General features: G+C 38.4%; 1 protein-coding gene across 1 annotated transcript in view; it reads left to right on the top strand.

The window, feature by feature from the left end:
• Cenpf (centromere protein F) overlaps positions 1-18710 on the top strand; it is a 50234-nt gene extending 31524 nt beyond the window's left edge. Inside the window, 8 exon segments of the mRNA XM_047521617.1 lie at positions 999-3074; positions 3077-4395; positions 5997-8846; positions 10090-10242; positions 10674-10833; positions 12011-12484; positions 14044-14222; positions 17586-18710. Coding sequence (XP_047377573.1) covers positions 999-3074; positions 3077-4395; positions 5997-8846; positions 10090-10242; positions 10674-10833; positions 12011-12484; positions 14044-14222; positions 17586-17789 — 7415 coding nt within the window. The 3' untranslated portion in view covers positions 17790-18710.
• Positions 18711-19676: the final 966 nt, after the last annotated feature.

Below are 19676 nucleotides of genomic sequence, written 5' to 3'. Positions count from 1 at the left end.
TGAACTGTGGATAATATTATTCTCCAAGTTTACTCACATGTAGGCCTTGAGAGTTAACTATATAAAGCATGATGAACTTTTAGCTAAAATGGTGTTATGAGTAGTTATTTTTCAGAGATCAGAATTACCTTAAAGTGAATTGGGATATTTCAATTTTAGTGCTGTTTTCTTAGTTTCTGTCTTTGACTAAATACTTCAAAGTGTGGAAAAAATATAGACCTACACAAAGAAAAAGAGGTACAGAAGTGCTTAGGAAAATATTCCCTTGGTATTTTATGTAGCATTTTTATTAAGCTGCTTAAAAGAAGACTTAGTGTGTTACTATCCTTAAAATAAGCCCTTTCCTCACTGTCTTTATATAAACTTCAGAAATTATTAGGTGATCTGCTTTCCAAGAGGGATATAGCAATAATGCAGATTTTTACAGGGATTGAGAAGTTATTTGTTGTCCATTTGTGGTTTATTTATTTATTCTTTAAGAAATTAGATTGTGTGTGTGTTGGTACTGGGGATTGAACTCAGGGCCTTACACATGCTAGGCATGTACTCTGCCACTGAGCTACATCCCTAACCCTTTCTATGTTATTTTGAGACAGGTTCTCCCTAAATTGCCCAGGCTGGCCCCTAAATTACAATCCTCATGTCTCAGCCTCAGAGTCCCTGGGATTTTAGGTGTGCACCACTACGCATGACTAGAATTTTTTTTTTTTTTTTTTTTTTTGGTACTGGGGATGAACCTGGGGCCACATAATCACTGAGCCACCTCCCCGGCACCCTCCCCATCTGCTTTTTAAAAAAATTTTGAGTCAGGGTCTTGCCAAGTTGTAAAATTTAGGACCTTGATGAACTGCTGAGGCTGACTTTGAACTTGTGATCCTCCTGCCTCAGCTTCCTGAGCCCCTGGGATTATGGGAGTGTGCCACCTTGCCTGGCTAGAATTCTTATAGAATAGATATTTATAAAAACAGTAACAATTTTTTTTTTTTTTTTTAAACTAGCTAAGAATACGTCTCAGGAAGCCATGTTAAGAGATCTTCAAGACAAAATTAATCAGCAGGAAAACTCCTTGACCTTAGAGAAACTGAAACTTGCCTTGGCTGATCTGGAAAAACAACGGGATTGTTCTCAAGACCTTCTGAAGAAGAGGGAACATCACATTGAACAACTGAATGATAAATTAAACAAGATAGAGAAAGAGTCCAAGGCTTTATTGAGTGCTTTGGAGTTAAAAAAGAAAGAATATGAAGAATTGAAAGAAGAGAAAACTCAGTTTTCTCATTGGAAAAGTGAAAATGAAAGACTATTAAATCAGTTGGAATCAGAAAAGGAAAGCTTGCAGAGTAAAATCAATCACTTGGAAACCTGCCTTAAGACGCAGCAAATAAAAAGTCACGAATACAATGAAAGAGTAAGAACCCTGGAGATGGAAAGAGAAAACCTAAATGTTGAGATCAGAAACCTTCACAATGTGATAGATAGCAAGACCGTGGAGGTGGAGACACAGAAACAAGCTTATGTAGAACTACAGCAGAAAGCCGAGATTTCGGATCAGAAGCATAAGAAGGAAATAGAAAATATGTGTCTGAAAACTTCTCAGCTTATCAGGCAAGTTGGCGATCTCGAACACAAGCTTCAGTTGCTGTCGAATGAAATAACGGACAAAGATCAGCATTACCAAGACTTGCATGCTGAATATGAGAGCCTCAGGGCTCTGCTCAGATCCAAAGATTCTTCTCTGGTGACAAATGAGGATCATCAGAGAAGTTTGACTTTTGAACAGCAGCCTGCAATGAATAATTCCTTTGCAAATCTAACAGGAGAACAAGGAACCATGCTTTCAGAAAGGAGCGAATGCCACTTAGGTGCAGACCAAACTCCAAAGCATTCAGCTGTCTTACAAAACAGAGTTGTTTCACTTGAATTTTCCTTAGAGTCTCAAAAGCAGATGAACTCAGATCTGCAGAAGCAGTGTGAAGAGTTGGTGCAAGTCAAAGGAGAAATAGAAGAAAATCTTATGAAGGCAGAACAGATGCATCAAAGCTTCGTGGCTGAAACGAGTCATCGCATAAGTAAGTTACAGGAAGACACTGTTGTTCATCAGAATGTGGTTACTGAAACTTTAGTTGCCCTTGAAAACAAGGAAAAAGAGTTGCAACTTTTGAAAGAAAAACTAGAAGCTGAGCAAGCAGAGATTCAAGAACTAAAAAAGAGCAACCATCTACTTGAAGTCTCTCTAAAGGAGCTACAACTTTTATCTGAAACCCTGAGCACAGAGAAAAAGGAAATGAGTTCTGTCATTTCTTTAAGCAAAAAAGAAATCGAATTGCTGACCCGAGAGAATGGGGCTCTCAAAGAAATTAATGAAACCTTAAGTCAAGAGAAAACGAACCTACTCCAAAAAAATGAGAATTTTTCCAACTGTATAGAGGAAAGAGAGAAAAGCATTTCAGAGTTATCTGATCAGTACAAGCAAGAAAGCCTTCTTTTACAACAGAGATGTGAAGAAGCTGGAAGTGCATTGGAGGATCTTAGTAAAAAATACAAAGCAGTGCAAGAAAAGAACTCTGAATTAGAATGCTTGCTAAAGGAACAAACTGGCATTTGTGAAAACAGAAAAACTGAATTGGAACAGCTAAAGGAAGCATTTGCAAAGGAACATCAAGAATTCGTAACAAAATTAGCTTTTGCTGAAGAAACAAACCAGAAACTAATGCTAGAGTTGGGAATAGTGCAACAAACTCTGAGAACTGAGATTACAGACATCCAAAATAATTCTCAGAGTGAGGCTGATGGTTTAAAGCAAGAAATCATGACTCTAAAGGAAGAACAAAATAAGTTGCAAAAGGAAGTTAAAGACTTATTACAAGAGAATGAGCAACTGATGAAGCTAACAAAGACCGAACCTGAACAGCAGCATCCAAAATTGGAACCTATTAGGGACTCTGTGAAAGAAACAGAGAATGAGGTAAATAAATGTAATTTCCAACTTCAGATGGATCTTGAAGTTAAAGACATTTCTCCAGACAGTTGTAGTACACAGTTTGTACAATTAGAAGCTTTGGTGAAAAATATGGAATTAAGCTTCAACAAAGTGAGAAGGAGAAAAAGTGCCTGCAGCAGGAATTACAGACGATTAGAGGACAATTAGGAACTGGAAATTTGCAAGATAATCAGTCACAGGAAATTAGTGGCCTTAAAAGCTGTGAGGTAGATGCAGAAGAAAAGTACATTTCAGTGCTTCATGAGTTGTCAACAAGTCAAAATGACAATGCACAGCTTCAGTGCTCTCTGCAGACAGCAATGAACAAACTGAGTGAGCTAGAGAAAATGTGTGAACTACTGCAGGTTGAAAAACTGGAACTGGTGTCTGAACTGAACGATTCAAGATCAGAGTGTATCACAACGACTAGTAAAATGGCAGAAGAAGTAGAGAAACTTGTAAATGAAGTTAAAATATTAAATGATGATAATGGTTTTCTCCAAGGTGAGTTAGTCAAAGAAATGCCAGATGATGAATTTGGTGGGCAACAAAATGAGCTGACACCAGAGTCCTTGAATCCTTTGGATGACAGTAATTCCTATGAGCGCTTGACCTTGTCAAACAAAGAAGTTCAAATGCATTTTGCAGAATTACAGGAGAAATTCTCATCTTTACAAAGTGAACACAAAATTTTACATGATCAGCACTCTCAGATGAGCTCTAAGATGTCAGAGCTCCGGTCCTATGTTGACACTTTGAAGGCCGAAAATTCAGCCTTGTCAATGAATCTGAGAAACCTGCAAGGTGACTTGGTAAAGGAGGTGAAGCCAGAACCTGAGGAGGGGTGTATTCTGTCACTACCCTTCTCTTGTGTGACTGGTAGTCCTAGCCTGACAAGTTTTGGAGAGTCCTCTTTTTACAAAGATGTTTTAGAACAGACAGGAGACCTTTCTCTTTTGAGTAGTTTAGAAGGGAGCATTTCAGCAAACCTGTCTAATGTAGATGAAGTATCTTGCAGCCGTCTGGAGGAAAATCTGACCAAGAAAGAAATCCCGAATGCCCCTGTGAAGAGTGTGGAAGAACTTGAGACCCTCTGTCAGGTGTACTTGGAGTCCCTCAAGAATCTGGAAGAGAAAATCGAAAGTGAAGGGATTATGAAAAATAAGGAAATTCAAGAGCTTGAGCAGTTATTAAGTTCTGAAAGGAAAGAGCTCGACTGTCTTAGGAAGCAGTATTTCTCAGAAAATGAACAGTGGCAACAGAAGCTGACAAGCGTGACTTTGGAGATGGAGTCCAAGTTGGCAGCAGAAAAGAAGCAGACGGAACACCTGTCACGCGAGCTCGAAGTAGCACGACTCCAGCTGCAAGGGCTGGACCTAAGTTCTCGGTCTCTGCTTGGCTCTGATGTAGAAGATGTAAGTACCTGGAATTTCGTGCTGTTTCTATTGGCATGACTAGTAGGCACTCAACAAATGCTGAGTTGAAATTGACGTGAATTCTAAATTAGTGTATTAATATATGGTTCAAGGAAATACAAAATATACCCCAAATTTTCTAAAACCAACCATAACGTTAGGAAAATGAATAAATCTTATTTGAGGAATACATTTCTATAATGAGTGAATTTAAACAACTACTATTTCAGCTACTATTTTTTAAAAATATATATATTTTAGTTATTGATGGACCTTTATTTTATTTATTTATTTATATGTGGTGCTGAGAGTTGAACCTGTGTTAGTCAGGTGCTCTCCCACTGAGCCACAACCCCATCCCCAACTACTACTATTATTACATGGAAAATTACTAAAGATGTTTCAGAATCTGGGGAAAACTGTATTATAGAGTCAGAAGGTCTTCAGAATGTGTGTTTTCACCATGATTTAATAAGGTGCACTTGAATTAAAAGCTTATGAATGATAATTTGAGAAGGATTTTAAGCCTTATGCTATTTTTAGACTATTGTAGTGTTACAGCATTATAGTCATGAAATTAAATATAGCAGATTGTTTAACATATTACTTAAATTTCTCTCCAATAATTTGCTGTGGTACAAATCTGATTTGGTATCATGTCCTTTAAAAAGAAATTTCTCTCTCTCTCTCTCTTTTTTTTTGTATTGGGAATGGAACCACTGAGCCACTTCCCCAGTCCTTTTTATTATTTATTTTGAGACAGGGTCTCACTAAGTTGCTTAGGGACTAACTGAGGCTGGCTTTTGACCTTGCGATCCTCCTTCCTCAGCCTTCCGAGCTGCTGGGTTTACAGGTGTGTACCACTGCACCTGGAAACCTTTCTTTCTTTATTGAATATAAGTATTGAATACATACTTGTTTAGTTATTAAGGACTTGGTCCTTTCTAGTTGACCAGATCAAATAATCATGCTGTGTAGCTTGAGTCTCTTTTCGTCTGCTTCTGTGAGGTGGGGAAGGGAGTTCATGGTAAAGTGGCAGAAAGACTAGTCAAAATAAAAACTCTTTATTTTATAGATGAGAGGGAAATGAAATGCTTATATGTTATTTATCCAAGAATATACATAGTAAGTGCTGGACTGGGCATGGAATCCTTGGGCTGGAAATCTGATTATGAAACATTATACCTTTTTTTATTAAAGATCATAAATACTGAGGGTGGAAGCTGAACATTTATATGGAATTTGTTAGCCTCTTAATTGGTAATCACAAAGAAATCTTACATGTAGAGCTAGAATATTCCTCACAAGGAAGAAATAAATTTCAATATATTAAAATTTAATTGACAAAGCAATTGATCTAAAGGGTTCATCTTCATGATGAATACCTTGCTGGTGCCTTGCACATAGGTGGAACCTACTGAAAGTTTCATTGTGTTAAGTGTTTGGACAGAGAAAGAGGATGGAAGAATGGGACAGGAAATACATGATTTGAAAAAGTGTGCTTAGCAGAAGCCATATACCATTTTCTATATGGTAATAATATTGATTGTTTTTGATTCTTCTTGAAAAATAAAATACATTCTTGTTATTTATTATAACAGGCTATTCGGGAACGAGATGATAGCTGTGACATAAAGGAAGAACATAATTCAGAAACTACAGAAGAAACACTCAAGCAGGGTAGTCATCAGATTTGTGATAAAGATGTTCAGCAGGACTTTAATTTAGAGATTGAGAAAACTAGTGAGACCGATGTAGTCAGACTTACAGGAGAGGACTCTGGGGAGCAGTCCTCAAAAACCAATTATGAGACACCAGCAGAAGACAAAACCCAGGGCTATTCAGCATGCATTTCTGAATTGGCATTTTCTGGTCCTAATACTTTGGTACCCATGGATTTTCTGGAGAATCAGGTATCTGTCCAAAATCTTCAATTGCAAGTGAAAGAGACATCAAATGAGAACTCGAGATTACTTCATGCACTAGAGGACCAGGACAAAAAAGTTGAAAGTTTGCTACACGAAATAAAAGAGTTAGACTCAAAACTGAATTTACAGGAAGCACAACTAAAGACCAAGATTGAAACATGCATGCAATGGGAAAAAATAGTTGAGGAACTCAAGAAAGAAAAATCTGACTTAAGTGAAAAATTAGAATCCTTTTCTCACCACCAGAATAACCAGGGTTTATGCCAGAGAGTGGAAGCTTCAGATGACTTCAGTTCTGATTTAGAGATGGGCACAGGTGATTCATCAAGTGAAGTTATTGAAGATAAAGTAGCCACGGCAGATGACAAATGGAAAGAGAAATTTCTCAATGTGGAAAATGAGCTGAACAGGATCATGTCTGAGAAAGCTAGAATTGAGCATCATGTCCTCTCCATGGAAGCTGACTTGGAGATAATTCAAGCAGAGAAACTGTGTTTAGAAAAAGACAGAGAAAATAAGCAGAAAGTTATTGCCTGTCTTGAAGAGGAGCTTTCTGTGGTAACAAGTGAGAGAAACCGGCTTCAGGGAGAATTAGATACTGTGTCAAAAGAAAATGAGACCCTGGATCAGATGTCTGCAAAGATGAAGGAGAAAATTCAAGAGCTAGAGTCTCATCATGGTGAGAGTCTCCGTCACATTCAGGTGGTAGAGGCTGAGGTCAAGGACAAAACAGAACTCCTTCAGACGCTATCCTCTGATGTGAGTGAGCTGTGGAAAGACAAAGCTCATCTCCAGGAGCAGCTTCAGAATTTGGAAAAAGACTCACAGGCCCTGTCTCTTGCAAAATGTGAACTGGAGAGCCAAATTGGACAACTGAATCAAGAGAATGGATCACTTGTGAGGGAATCTGAAAGTCTGCAGGCCAAACTGCAGGAGTCAGAACATGAAAAGTTGGCTGTCTCCAAGTCCTTGGAAATTGCACTCATGGAGAAAGGTGAGTTTGCAGCAAGGCTGGGCTCAACCCAGGAGGAAGTACATCAACTGAGAAGAGGCATCGAAAAACTAAGTGTCCGCATCGAAGCCGATGAAAAGAAGCAGGTCCACGTCTTAGAGAAACTGAGGGAAAGCCAGCGGGAGAATGATTTGCTGAAAGATAAAGTGGAGAACCTTGAGAGGGAATTGCAAATGTCAGAAGAAAACCAAGAACTGGTGATTCTTGATGCTGAGAATTCCAAAGCAGAGATGGAGGCCCTAAAAACCCAAATAGAAGAGATGGCTGAAAGCCTGAGTGTTTTCAAATCAGACCTTGTCACGGTTAGGGCTGAAAAAGAAAATCTGACGAAGCAACTACAAGAAAAACAAGGGCAAGTGTCAGACCTAGACGAGTTGCTCTCTTCATTTAAAAATATATTAGAAGAAAAAGAGCAAGAGAAAATACGAATGAAAGAAGAATCTAGAACTGAAGTGGAGATCCTTCAAACACAACTGAAAGAACTAAATGAGGAAATAGGAGCCTTGTGTAATGACCACGAAACCCAGAAGACCGATGAACAGAATCCAGACCCACCAGGGGAAGAAGTGGATCATTTGAAAAGCAGCATTGGAAAGCTGAAAGTCCACATAGAAACTGATAGAAAGAACCAGCTCCATGTCTTGGAACAACTGAAAGAAAGTAAGCATCATGCAGATTTGCTTAAAGAAAGAGCAGAGAACCTTGAAAGAGAACTAGAGCTTTCGGGGAAAACCCAAGAACATATGATTCTTGAGGCCAAGAATTCCAAAGCAGAGGTAGAGACTCTGAAAACAGAAATTGAAGAGATGGCCCAAAACCTGAGAGACTTGGAAATAGATCTCGTTCATACAAAGTCAGAAAAAGAAAATCTGACAAAAGAGTTACAAAAAGAGCAAAGACGAGTATCTGAATTAGAAATACAAATTTCCTCATTTGAAAACCTATTGCAAGAAAAAGAGCAAGAAAAAACACAGATGAAAGAAGAATCTGAGATTGTAGTGGAGATGCTTCAAACACAATTAAGAGAGCTAAATGAAAAAATGACAGCATTGTGTAATGAACAAGAGACTTGTAAGACCAAAGAACAGAATCTGAGTAGTCAAGTAGATTCTCTTGAACTTGAGAGGGCTCAGTTGCTGCAGGGCCTTGATGAGGCCAAAGCTAATTATATTCTTTTGCAGTCTTCTGTGAATGACCTTATTCAAGAAGTTGAGGATGGCAAACAGAAACTAGAGAAGAAGGATGAAGAAGTCAGTAAGCTAGAACATCAAATTCAAGACCAAGAACAGCTTGTCTCTAAACTGTCTCAGGTGGAAGGAGAGCAGCAACTTTGGCAGAAGCAGAAAGCAGAACTGGGAAATCTGACAGTGGAATTGGAGCAGAAGGTTCAAATGCTGCAATCCAGAAATGACACTTTGCAGGATACTTTCCAAGCATTGCAGCACTCTTATAAGGATCTAGAGAGTGAATTAGAACTGACAAAAAGGGAAAAAATGTCCTTTGTAGAAAAGGTAAGTGGCTACGTCTATTTATATTTAAATATGTGATCACAAGGGAGGGGAACCACTTTGTGAATTTTAATTCCTTCTAGATGGCGTCTATCCTGTTTGACCGACCGTACTATGTAAAGATGTGTTTGTGGGGTCTTGAACTGGGAATGCTGTGTTGGTTCTGATGTAGTAACTGCTTTGACACATTCATAAGGGGCATCTTTATGGATTGAATCATGTTTTTAATGTGGCACCTGCACATGGGATAAGCTTTGGATTATGCGTCATTCCTGTTTCTTGTTGTGATTCCCTTTCTTCCAGTACATCGGAGTAGCAGCCTTCTTTACCCATTTGACAACTACTGATATCAGAGTGTAACTAACAGGTATTGGTTGGTATCAGAGGAGTCCCCTGCTCTGCCCTGCCTTTTTCACTTTCAGGAGAAATAAAGGCACTGATAATTATAACCAACAGAGCACTCACGGCTGCCAGGGTCTGTCTGGGGTGATTGTGCTATGAGTTCCCTCTTTTATACCTTCTCTTGTGCAGTCTCCTATCTTGTGAAGTGATGATTAAAGGGGAGATCTGCCATTAGGAAGTTTAAATTATTAAAGAAAAAAAACGTTTTGACCCACTACGTTTACTGATCTAGGAGGTGATTCCTTCAAATTAATTTTTTAATGAACAAACTATAAAAATTGTCAGGAAAATGCAATTCATCACAATTCTGTATTTTCCAAATTTCAGATTTTTGTGTGATTTGTAAGAGATGGCAGTTAATGTAGAGGTAATGATACTAACTGTACCAGGCTGTTTCAACCTGAGGGGACAAATGGAAACAATAGAACTGGTTTTAACTAATCATAAGCATGTTTCTGCAGATGATTGTGACACGGGATTAGTAGAGGGCTAAACTGATAAATAGCTAAGGCGTCCCTCACAGATTATTCTTTAATGCTTAATTCAAATTAATACTTAATTTGATGCTTAATCCTTTATGAAGAATTTTAAGACTTAGCATATTATCTGTCCTTGTTATTCTTTAACTTATTTCTATCTTTTACTAAATCTTTGCTGAGAAGAAGTGGTAAGCTTGCCAGTAGGTTTTGCAGGTACTGGTCCAGTGGAGTAGAAAGGGAAGATTGGCTAGGTTTCATTTCATTACCTCAGGCCAAAGTAAATGTCACAAATAGGTTGTATCAGAGCAGTTAATTTGAGCAGAATAGACCACCAAAAACAGAACCTAATGAAGATTACATTTCAGGTAAACACAATGACTGTGAAAGAAACTGACCTGCAGAGGGAAATGCACGAGATGGTACAGAAAACAGCAGAGCTGAAAAGGGAATTTAGTGAAGAGAAGACCAGGCTAACTGAAGAATTGAAAGTGACGCTAGAAGAACTAAATAGCAGCAAAGTAAGTTACTCTGAGCTAGGTTCATTTTGCTCTGATAATTCAGTGTGCACATTTTCCTTGTTGTTCTAAGACCTGTAACGTACCAAACTCTTTAGCTTTTGAAAAAAATGATCCCAGACTTATGTTCTGATCACTCTTGCAGTGATCTTACCATCTAGCGCTGTGATGAGCCTGAAAGGAGCCATGTGACATTATCTCAGGAAACATGGTGGATGATTGTGAGGCTAAGAAAGGGAAGGAGAGACCCATATTGTCTTTTGGGAGATTTGGGAAACTGAATTGAGGGGGATTGTTGTGTGAGTCTTCAGATGTTCCGTTTTGCACACAATTCTTAAATTTACAGTATGTGATTATTATGTCTTGTAATTGCTTTTCCATATGCTTATAAAAAGAAATTCAAGATTTTAAATGGAATTACTTCTGTTTTGTAGATGGACCATCTAAAATATGTAAATCAACTGAAGAAGGAAAATGAACGTGCCCAGGGCAAAATAAAATTGTTGCTCAAATCCTGTAAACAGCTGGAAGAGGAAAAGAAAACACTGCAGAAAGAGCTCTCTCAACTTGAAACTGCACAAAAGCAAAAAACAGGTGGGCATTAGCTAGGTACATCAGTTACAAGACTGTCTCCCAGTGGTGAAATAGCGTTGTGGTGTGCATGTGCAGGATCTGTTTTTAGTGCCCTATTCTCAGTGCTGATTTTTAGTAATTATCCATTTTCCAATATCTGAATTTTGTTCTTGAAGTCATTATAGAATGCAGAATCAAACCTGCATTTTGAAATAGAATTATTTCATCTACTCTTCTGTAAAACAGCAAAAATCTGATAGTACCTTTTGCTAATGAGCCTCTAAGAGGAGCTTTTCATGTTGATGTCCACTTAAGTCCTTTCTTCCTCAAAGGCAGATTGAAGGCTGCGTTGACATTGCTAATTTATAACTGACTGATACTGGTTGACCTTGGCCCACCCTCAGGTTTACCTAAAGGGAAAATGTGGGGAGCTGTATTTTGGAATATGCTGGCAGAATTAAAAAAGCAAAGAAATGATAACTTTCCTTGTCACTTTTCTCCACTTAGCTCCCAGTGCAGCCCACCCCCTGTGTGGGTGGATGGTGGCAAGCTTGGTGTAGTGTGCTTGGGACTGTACCAGGGAGGGCCAGCAGCACTCTATCCTGTCAGGCAATGCTCTGGGTGGGAGTAGGTTGGAGTTTCAGGGAGATTTTTTTAATGGTTTTAATGCCACCCATGGCAGCTTTAGGTTGTCTAAGGCTTCCACCTTAAATAGTTGCTCCACACTCCTGTCCCCCAGGCCCTATATTACCTCCAAATGGTTTCAGAGCCTTTTTGGACTTCCCTGGTCACTGGTCCCTACTGTCTCTCAAAGCTATGTAGTGGAGACTTATGTTCATTCACTTATGGAAGAAAGAATGGATGAGAAAAAAGCTGCTAATAAAAGAAAATTAATTTCCACTCACATAATTAGCTTTATATGTGAAATTTAACAGGTTGGCTGAAATAGGAGTTTGAGATTTTGTTGAATTTTATTTAAGCAATTCCAAAAAGAACATGCTAAGATTCTGCTAAATATGTACCTGATGTGATTCTTCCCGAGTAGGATTTGTTTGAACTCTTAGAACACTAATAGACAAATCTCCCTAAATCTTCTAAAAAATTCAAAGAACAGGCCTAAAATTATCCGCTTCTCAGTGCCCAGTGTTGACTGGGTCGGCATCAAATTACATGTGATATATCACCTTATTTTGGACAGGTAATGTTGTGGAAGCTAATGTGGATGAATTAGTAACTGAGCTCGAAGAACTGAAAGAAACTCTTGAAGAAAAAACCAAGGAGGCAGATGAATACTTGGATAAGTACTGTTCCCTGCTCATAAGCCATGAAAATCTGGAGAAGGCGAAAGAGATGTTGGAAACACAAGTTGCTCGTCTAAGTTCACAGGAATCTAAACGTGATCTCCGAAATTCTCCTTTGCTGAATTCATCTGTTCCAGGACCATCTCCAGTCTCTTCTGTTAGTGAAAAGAAGTTATCTGGCCAGAACAAAGGTTCAGGCAAGCGGCAAAGGTCCAGTGGAATTTGGGAGAACGGTGGAGGACTGACACCTTCCACCCCAGAGACATTTCCTAAAAAAATTAGAAAAACCGGCAAAGGTGGCATTCAACCTGCTGAGGATGAAGAAGAGACTGAATATGAGCCAGAGGGACTTCCTGAAGTTGTAAAGAAAGGTATGCATAATTTTTTTAAAAAATTATAGGATTGGGAGCGTAGCTGGGTGGTAAGAGTGTATGCTTAGCTTGTGTAGTCTCTAGCACCACAACTAAGACAAACAAAACAACACAACTAAAATTATATATTATATATATTATATTTATATATTATATATATTTATATATATTATATATATATATATTATATATATATATATTTGAAAAATTCACATATAAAAATGTTAGAGGTATTAGATCATTATGCAGCAATCCTACCTGGTCTTTAGAAACCACTTTTGAATTGGTAAGATATATATCTTCCTTTCTGTCATGAGAGAATGAGTAGGATTAATTATTCATGGCATACTACCTAAGGAATTGGTAGCTTTGAAAAAATGACTGTCAAAACCCTGTTGATACTTCTTTGTGGACAAATCTGCAAATCAAGGACCCCCTCAAGCTTTCTTTCCTTGAGTTGGGTCAAACCCAGATAGTGTGTGAGCTGAATAATGGGCCCAGTGAGACTGGCCACCCTGACTAGAACCACTGAACTCATTTTTTTTTTTAAACCAAGTGTGGCCCAGGGACGTGGGGCTGGTCTAGAAACTGCCTATTATTAGTTCATTACCAAAAAAAAACCCAAAAAAACAAAAAAAACAAAACAAAAAAAAAACACAAACAAACAAAAAAACAGAATTGAAAGTAAGAGTTTAGAAATTTTCATAGCAGTTTGATAATTGTTACAACATTGAAGCACATAGACTTTTTTCTATTGATTCAGTCTTATTTTATTAGACAAAAATATCACTCCACAGCAGTTTGACATTTTGCCTCATCTCTTCCTATCCCCCACTAAAAAAGAAAATCAAGATGGATCCTTTGCCATAGATGGTTTGAGAAACATTGTTCTGAGTAACTAGCTACCATATAGGTAGCTGTCTCTTTTTGATAGGTGATATTTATTTGTAAAGACTTAGCAATGATCACTGCTAGCTAGCCCTGTTGTGGAGTGTGACATGCTGTTAGTGGCTTTGGGATTGCTCTTCACTCTTTGTCTGAAAGTCATGTCAGTTCCTTCTAGAAGGAGGTACCCTGAGGGAGTGTGAAGTTCCTCTCAGGAAGTCCAGTCTGTCCTACCTACCTGCGTGGAAGTAGCTGTGTGAAGTTGCTGTTACCATTTTACATTCCCCCCTTTAAACAAGAACTGGCCTTTAAATTTTTTCTTTTCCATGTTACCCTCTTTTTTTTCTCCAATTCATATTTTTTTAATAAGGCCTGTTAGTGTCCTTCAGATCTTAGAAAAAGAAGCAGAATTTTTTTTTTCCTGTGTAATGCTATTGTACCCCTCTTTTTCCATTGTGGTCTTTTACGTTTCTAATAAAAGATAATATAAATTATTCATTCAATTTGATAACCCCTAGAATAACTATTAAACTTACTACATTGTCTCTGTGACTGAAAGAAGGTAGTTTTTGGACTTATCTTTATTTTTGTTAAAACGTTGCCCAATGAATGTCATTTCCGGCCTATATAGTATTGGATCTAGCAGTGTTGACAGTTAGCTTTTTTGGCCGTAGGGTTTGCTGACATCCCAACAGGAAAGACTAGCCCGTATGTCCTACGGAGAACAACCATGGCGACTAGGACCAGTCCTCGCCTTGCTGCACAGAAGTTAGCCCTGTCACCCTTAAGTCTGGGCAAAGAAAACCTTGCAGAATCCTCCAAACCAACAGCTGGTGGCAGCAGATCACAAAAGGTAAGCTACTGTGAACATCCATCTCCTATCTCTGATCCAGAAATTGCAGTGGTATCTGGGCCAGGGTTGGACTCTGCATCTTTTCAAGTCTGACCTTCTTTCTTCCTACTGTGGTATAGATAAGTCAGCAGTGAGCAAGCCCCAGGATAAGCATTACAGTGTCCTGCAGCATGATCTCATTCTCTACCCAACAGATCACTTATAAATAGTTCACTGGGAAATGGCATTGTTTTGTGAAACCTTGCTGGACTTGTAGTAAAGTTTCAAGCATGGCTGCTAAAGGATTCAAAGATAAGTTTTGCTTCTGGCCATGGGTATTGCCCATTGTTTGTTTCATACTTTTTACTCTCACTCATCTGCCTCCAGCTACTGATTGTTTGTGGCTTTTATTCTTTATTTTCTTCTACAGAAAGCACTATTTTAGTGGCTATCCAAGAAAAGAGCTCTGTTTATGGATTTCTCTGTTGTGATTGTTGAGGATAGGGCAGGAACTTTGTGACCTCTGTGTTACTATAGGTACCTTATAAGCAGCCCAGAAAATGCTACTTGAAGTCTAGAGAATATTTCTTTAAGAGATCTTTATTCCTAATACTACATACATTCCAGCAGCTGCTGTTTCTGTATACAGAAGTCAGGAGGAGTCAGGTTTGGGTTCCTGGTATAGACCATCTGACATTTCCTGGATAGTTGACTAGGAGCCACCCTTACCCCCAGTGGAAAACAATATCCATTCCTGTTCGTCTGATACTTATGGAGAGCAAAAGAAGTATTTGGCTCCCTTGAAACAGAAAACTGTGCACTTGCTAGTCCTCTGTACGTCCATTATCTTAAGGCAGTTCCCTTTCTTGCTCTATTTGCTTGATGTCTGTCTTCCTATTTGCAGAGTGAGTAGGTAGCTGATTATGTCAGTGGTTTACCTGTGTCTTTGTGTCTAATGAGAAGTCTGACAGTGAGCAAATATTTGTTGAATGAATAGAGCTGTGAATGTGTCATGAAGTGACCAAAGTAATAAATGTTTGTAAAGACATTTTAGGAAATCATTTTATGAAATCAGCTTGTGTTGCTTTCCCCGCTTCTTTCATGAGGAATTGATGGTAAAAACTGTTTGCATGTGGTGTTCAGATTTATTGTCTAGGAAAAAGCACTTTGCACACTAGGGGGCCTGCTCTCTACACTGTTATTGAGTCTGCTGCTCCAGAGTAGTAACCATGGTTTCCTGCAGATTTGTGTTCTGTGCATTAGCTATGCGGTTCAGTAGGCACCAGCAGTCATGAATTGCTAAGCAATGTTGTGCACTTTGGAGATGAATGGTGGGGGGGTCCGCTTGAGAGGAGTGTATAGGAGACTTCATGATTAGATTCAGGCTTTTCAAAACCTAGCCTAGTAATTTTCAATTTAATTCAGCATTTTCCGAGTTGCCCTGTAAACTTGCCTCATCTGTTAATCATATTTCATTGTTTAGTTTTAAAAATATAGAACAAGGTATTCTCTTCAAAATCACTTGCTTAGACACCCAGGATTATGAGCTTTCCCCTAAGGTGACTGACTGAGTTTTGAGAGAAACAATTCTCTCTTACACTGAGCAACATCTGATAAGTTTAAAGGAGGAAAAGGGATAAAATGCAGCTTATGTGTGGATCATTCTCTGTTTGCTATTTCTTGGGGATGAGTAAGTCCAGGAGCTCCCAGTTTGCTGGGGCAAGGAAGCTGGTGATGGTAGACTTGATCTCCTTATTGTGGACTTGGTGTTCAGTTCCAGAGGACAGCCCTATGTTATAAGCCCATTATGGACAGTGGTGGTGCTGTCAGTGTTTTAATGGGGACCTTGTGTGGTTTTCTGCCAGTGAAGTTTGTCTTCACTGAGACATGCACATCTTCACTCTCTCCCCACTGTGGCTGCCATCCTTGGTAAGATGATTGGGTATGGATACGGTATCTGGTTATGGATCATTCTGAGGTTAACCAATGTGAGGTTCAAATCTGTAGTTTAAACTGAATAGAGAGTATAATGTCTTTGATTAAGTGTCAGAGAAATAGGATCTGGAGGGCAGAAGTCAAGGAGTATACCTGAGGCATTTATTTGGGGATTAAGAAAAAGTCTTACTGATTAAATTTATTGTTTCCTATACATTTTCTTTCTTAGGTGACCCTAAAGATTTGACATTCCTATAATTTGATGTATTCAAGGGAAAAACTTATCTTTGATATTACTATTTCTCTCTCTCTCTCTCTTTTAAAGATAATACCAATAAAACCCTATTTTTTTTCTTTTAACTTTTCATGGATGGTAATTTTCCACTCAATCCTGGTCCTTCTTTACTGCACATGATCTGAGACAGAAGCAAGCTTTCCAGCAGTTTGACTTGTTGGCCAGATTCTCTATGTTTTCCGTAATGAAAAGTATTTAACTGCCTTTTAAAGTTACATACTTCCTATGGAAAGAATATAAAGGGGAAAATAATTTCCATTCTCTTTTCTTGTTGCTTCAGAAGGGGGTCCCTGGAAGTCATTCACTCGGGGAGCGTTTGTCACATCTTGATTTTCCAACATCTGTGCTGACCACCTGTTGGCTTCCTCTTTTTTCTTTTAAAGATATCCTTACTTAGAGCTTCTACTCTTGCCTTTAACTCAGTTGAAACTTTTTTATACTTCATTTGTCTTGCTCCTCTGTTTTCTTACTCTTTTTTTTTTTTTTCACTATTAGATAAATCTCAATAAATCTTGACTCACCAGCTTTCCCACCCTCGTCTCATATTTTTTGGGATACCTCCTTTTCTTAAAAGGCAGGGCCTCTTGAAAGAGAGGGCATCAGATAGCTGTCCTATATATCTGGCTATAATTAAAATCCAGCTGTGAGACAAAAAACAACATAAGGAGCCCAATTAAAATACCTATATATGAGGAATAGGTCCTGGGTCTTCTAAATGTTGTAAATAGAGCATCTACCTATGAAGTTAGTATTACTCATTTGGATTATACTTATTTTAAATGGCTGCAGGGATTCAGTTGGGACAAATGGAGGCAGGTTTTGGTCCTCACTTAGGAGTTTATTAAACATTTCCCAAGTAATGGAGCATATTGTGGGCAGTAGAGATACAGAGGTAAGAAAGATAGTCTTTGCCTTCTGAGAGTTTAAATTCTCCCTGGGGAACAAGCTTCTGGCCATCATCAGGAAAGATGGATGACTTGTTATAAGGTCTTGTCTGATGTCTTTACTCCTCTGTTAGGTGAAGCCTATTCTTAGGGAAGAAAATATTAAAATTATATACAACTCATAAGCTTGGTGACATAGTGCTTACTGTATTTTTCATGTTATATACATGTGATTGTGATTTTAGTCTCTAACAAAGGTGTGTGTTGCAGGTCAGGGTTGCTCAACAGAGCCCAGGGGATTCAGGCACTGCCTTCCAAGAGCCCACCTCAAAATCACTCTCTGGCAATCATCTTTCTGAAAGAAGCTCGCCTGCCAGCCCAAGAGAGGGCCTGAGAGCCACTCGAGGCCGTCCTGCCCAGAGCCCAGGTGCGGCACCGGAGCCTAGGAGTAGTGAGAACTGCAGGGTCCAGTGAAGAGCCTCAAGGGTTTGGACCCCTTGACAATGGCAGTAGCTGAACAGATGATACTGTCTATAGGGATTTTTCTTTAATCAGGGTGCACTCTGTCAGTGGGGAGCAAACCATTCCTTATCATCTGATATATTGTCCTCTTTAGATCTCCATATGTAAGTACCAGAGAAATTTGGAAGCACTGATCACCTGGTCATCATTGACAGTGTAACAACATATCTACTGTAATGTAAATAGTGCTGTGTAAAGTGTTTTGGTAATCTTACAGTTTAATGGCAAGCATCAAAACAGCCTCCGTTTGTATGTAGATTTTATACCTCAAAAAAATGCAAAACACATTTTATACTTTCCATTGACAACTCGCAGGAAAATGTAAAATTTTGCTTTATACTCTTTACATGTGTTAGGCATAAAATAGTTTTAGATCGAGTTTCTGTGAGCTTCGTAAAATGGAAGAAAACCATGTCATATGTTTCTAAGGAAAACATGTACATATGTACACGTGGATATGTTCATCCTGTTGCTGTGTTTTATAAATCATTGCTCATACAGACTGTACATACAAGTATGGGGGGTAGTGGGGAGATGTGTGTGCTTATTTCTTAGTCTGGTTGTAGGCTTCTTAGAGGTGTACCTTATCATGCTTTCTGTCATTGTGCTTTCTTCATATTAAAGACCATTATTGTTCTTTGGTATGCATTGTCACATCTGGTTTTGTATTAAAATATGGTCTTTTCCCTTTCTGATTAAAAAGACTACCTTTGTGTTTTGTAAAAGTGAGTCATTCCTAAATATAAAGATATTGTGAATGTTGGCACCATTTCTTGTTAACTACAACAGCCTCTTATGAAAGTAAAATATTTGGAAAAAATGATATAGATCTTTTTAAAAAAATTATTTATTTTTTTTACAGACTGCATTTTGACTCATTGTACACAAATGGGGTACATCACTTTGTTTCTGTGGTTGCACATGATGTAGATTCATACCATTCATGTAATCATACATGTACATAGGGTAATGATGTCTGTCTCGGAGTGAGGGAAGAATAGAGGAACTTTAGATTATGTAGAAGGAAATGAGAGGGGGGTATGAAAAATGTTGGAATGATATAGATCTTGAGCACAGGATTCTGGTATATTTAGTGAACATATTCAGGTACATTAAAGGACATGAGTTACAGTATCAGTAATAAGGATTGTATGAAAATACGTCTAGCCCAGTGCCTAGTACATTAGGTATACCCATTAAATCACATCAGTAAGGATACAAATACATAATATTTTCCAGCTCCACTTATTGATGATAGTATTTTGAAAATATGCATGTGTTATGAGCCATTTCAAATCAAAAAACATTTGAATAAACCTTTGTGTCCTTGAATCAGGGTAAGAAAGTTTTTCAGGACATGAGTTAGTAAAAGATAATTTATTCTTGACTTTCAGTTCAGATTGACGGTCAAAGCTTGACAAAAACATCATTTTATATTTTAAAATTGCCCTTTGCAAACCAGCCTCTATTGTTGGATAATGCTTTAATAATATTAAGTGACTTAATATTCATCTGCTGAAAGTGATATCCTACTTTCCTCTTGTTTCTCTAGTTGCTCAGGGTTGTGGTCTGGTACAAAATCTGTAATCATAAATCATCCCAAGGCTGCCATGTGCTCAAGGGCACAGCCCCGAATAGACATTGCTGGGATCAGGCCATCAGCTTTACTGGCTGTCTCTAGTGACTGGAAGATTCCACTCAGTTTGCCCTGGGCAGTTTCTTGGGTCCTTGAACGCATCTTCATCTTTTCTTAGGTTTGCCATAGCACTTGCTTTCTTTATGTTACAAGAATACTTCTGTAATTGACAGTAATATGTTTGCCCCTAGGTGAGTACAAAG

The sequence above is a fragment of the Sciurus carolinensis genome, chromosome 12 (genome assembly GCF_902686445.1).
Source record: "Sciurus carolinensis chromosome 12, mSciCar1.2, whole genome shotgun sequence".
NCBI classification, from domain to species: Eukaryota; Metazoa; Chordata; class Mammalia; order Rodentia; family Sciuridae; genus Sciurus; species Sciurus carolinensis.
The sequence above is the reverse complement of the archived record's forward strand: the minus strand, read 5'-3'. Positions and strand labels throughout refer to the sequence as shown.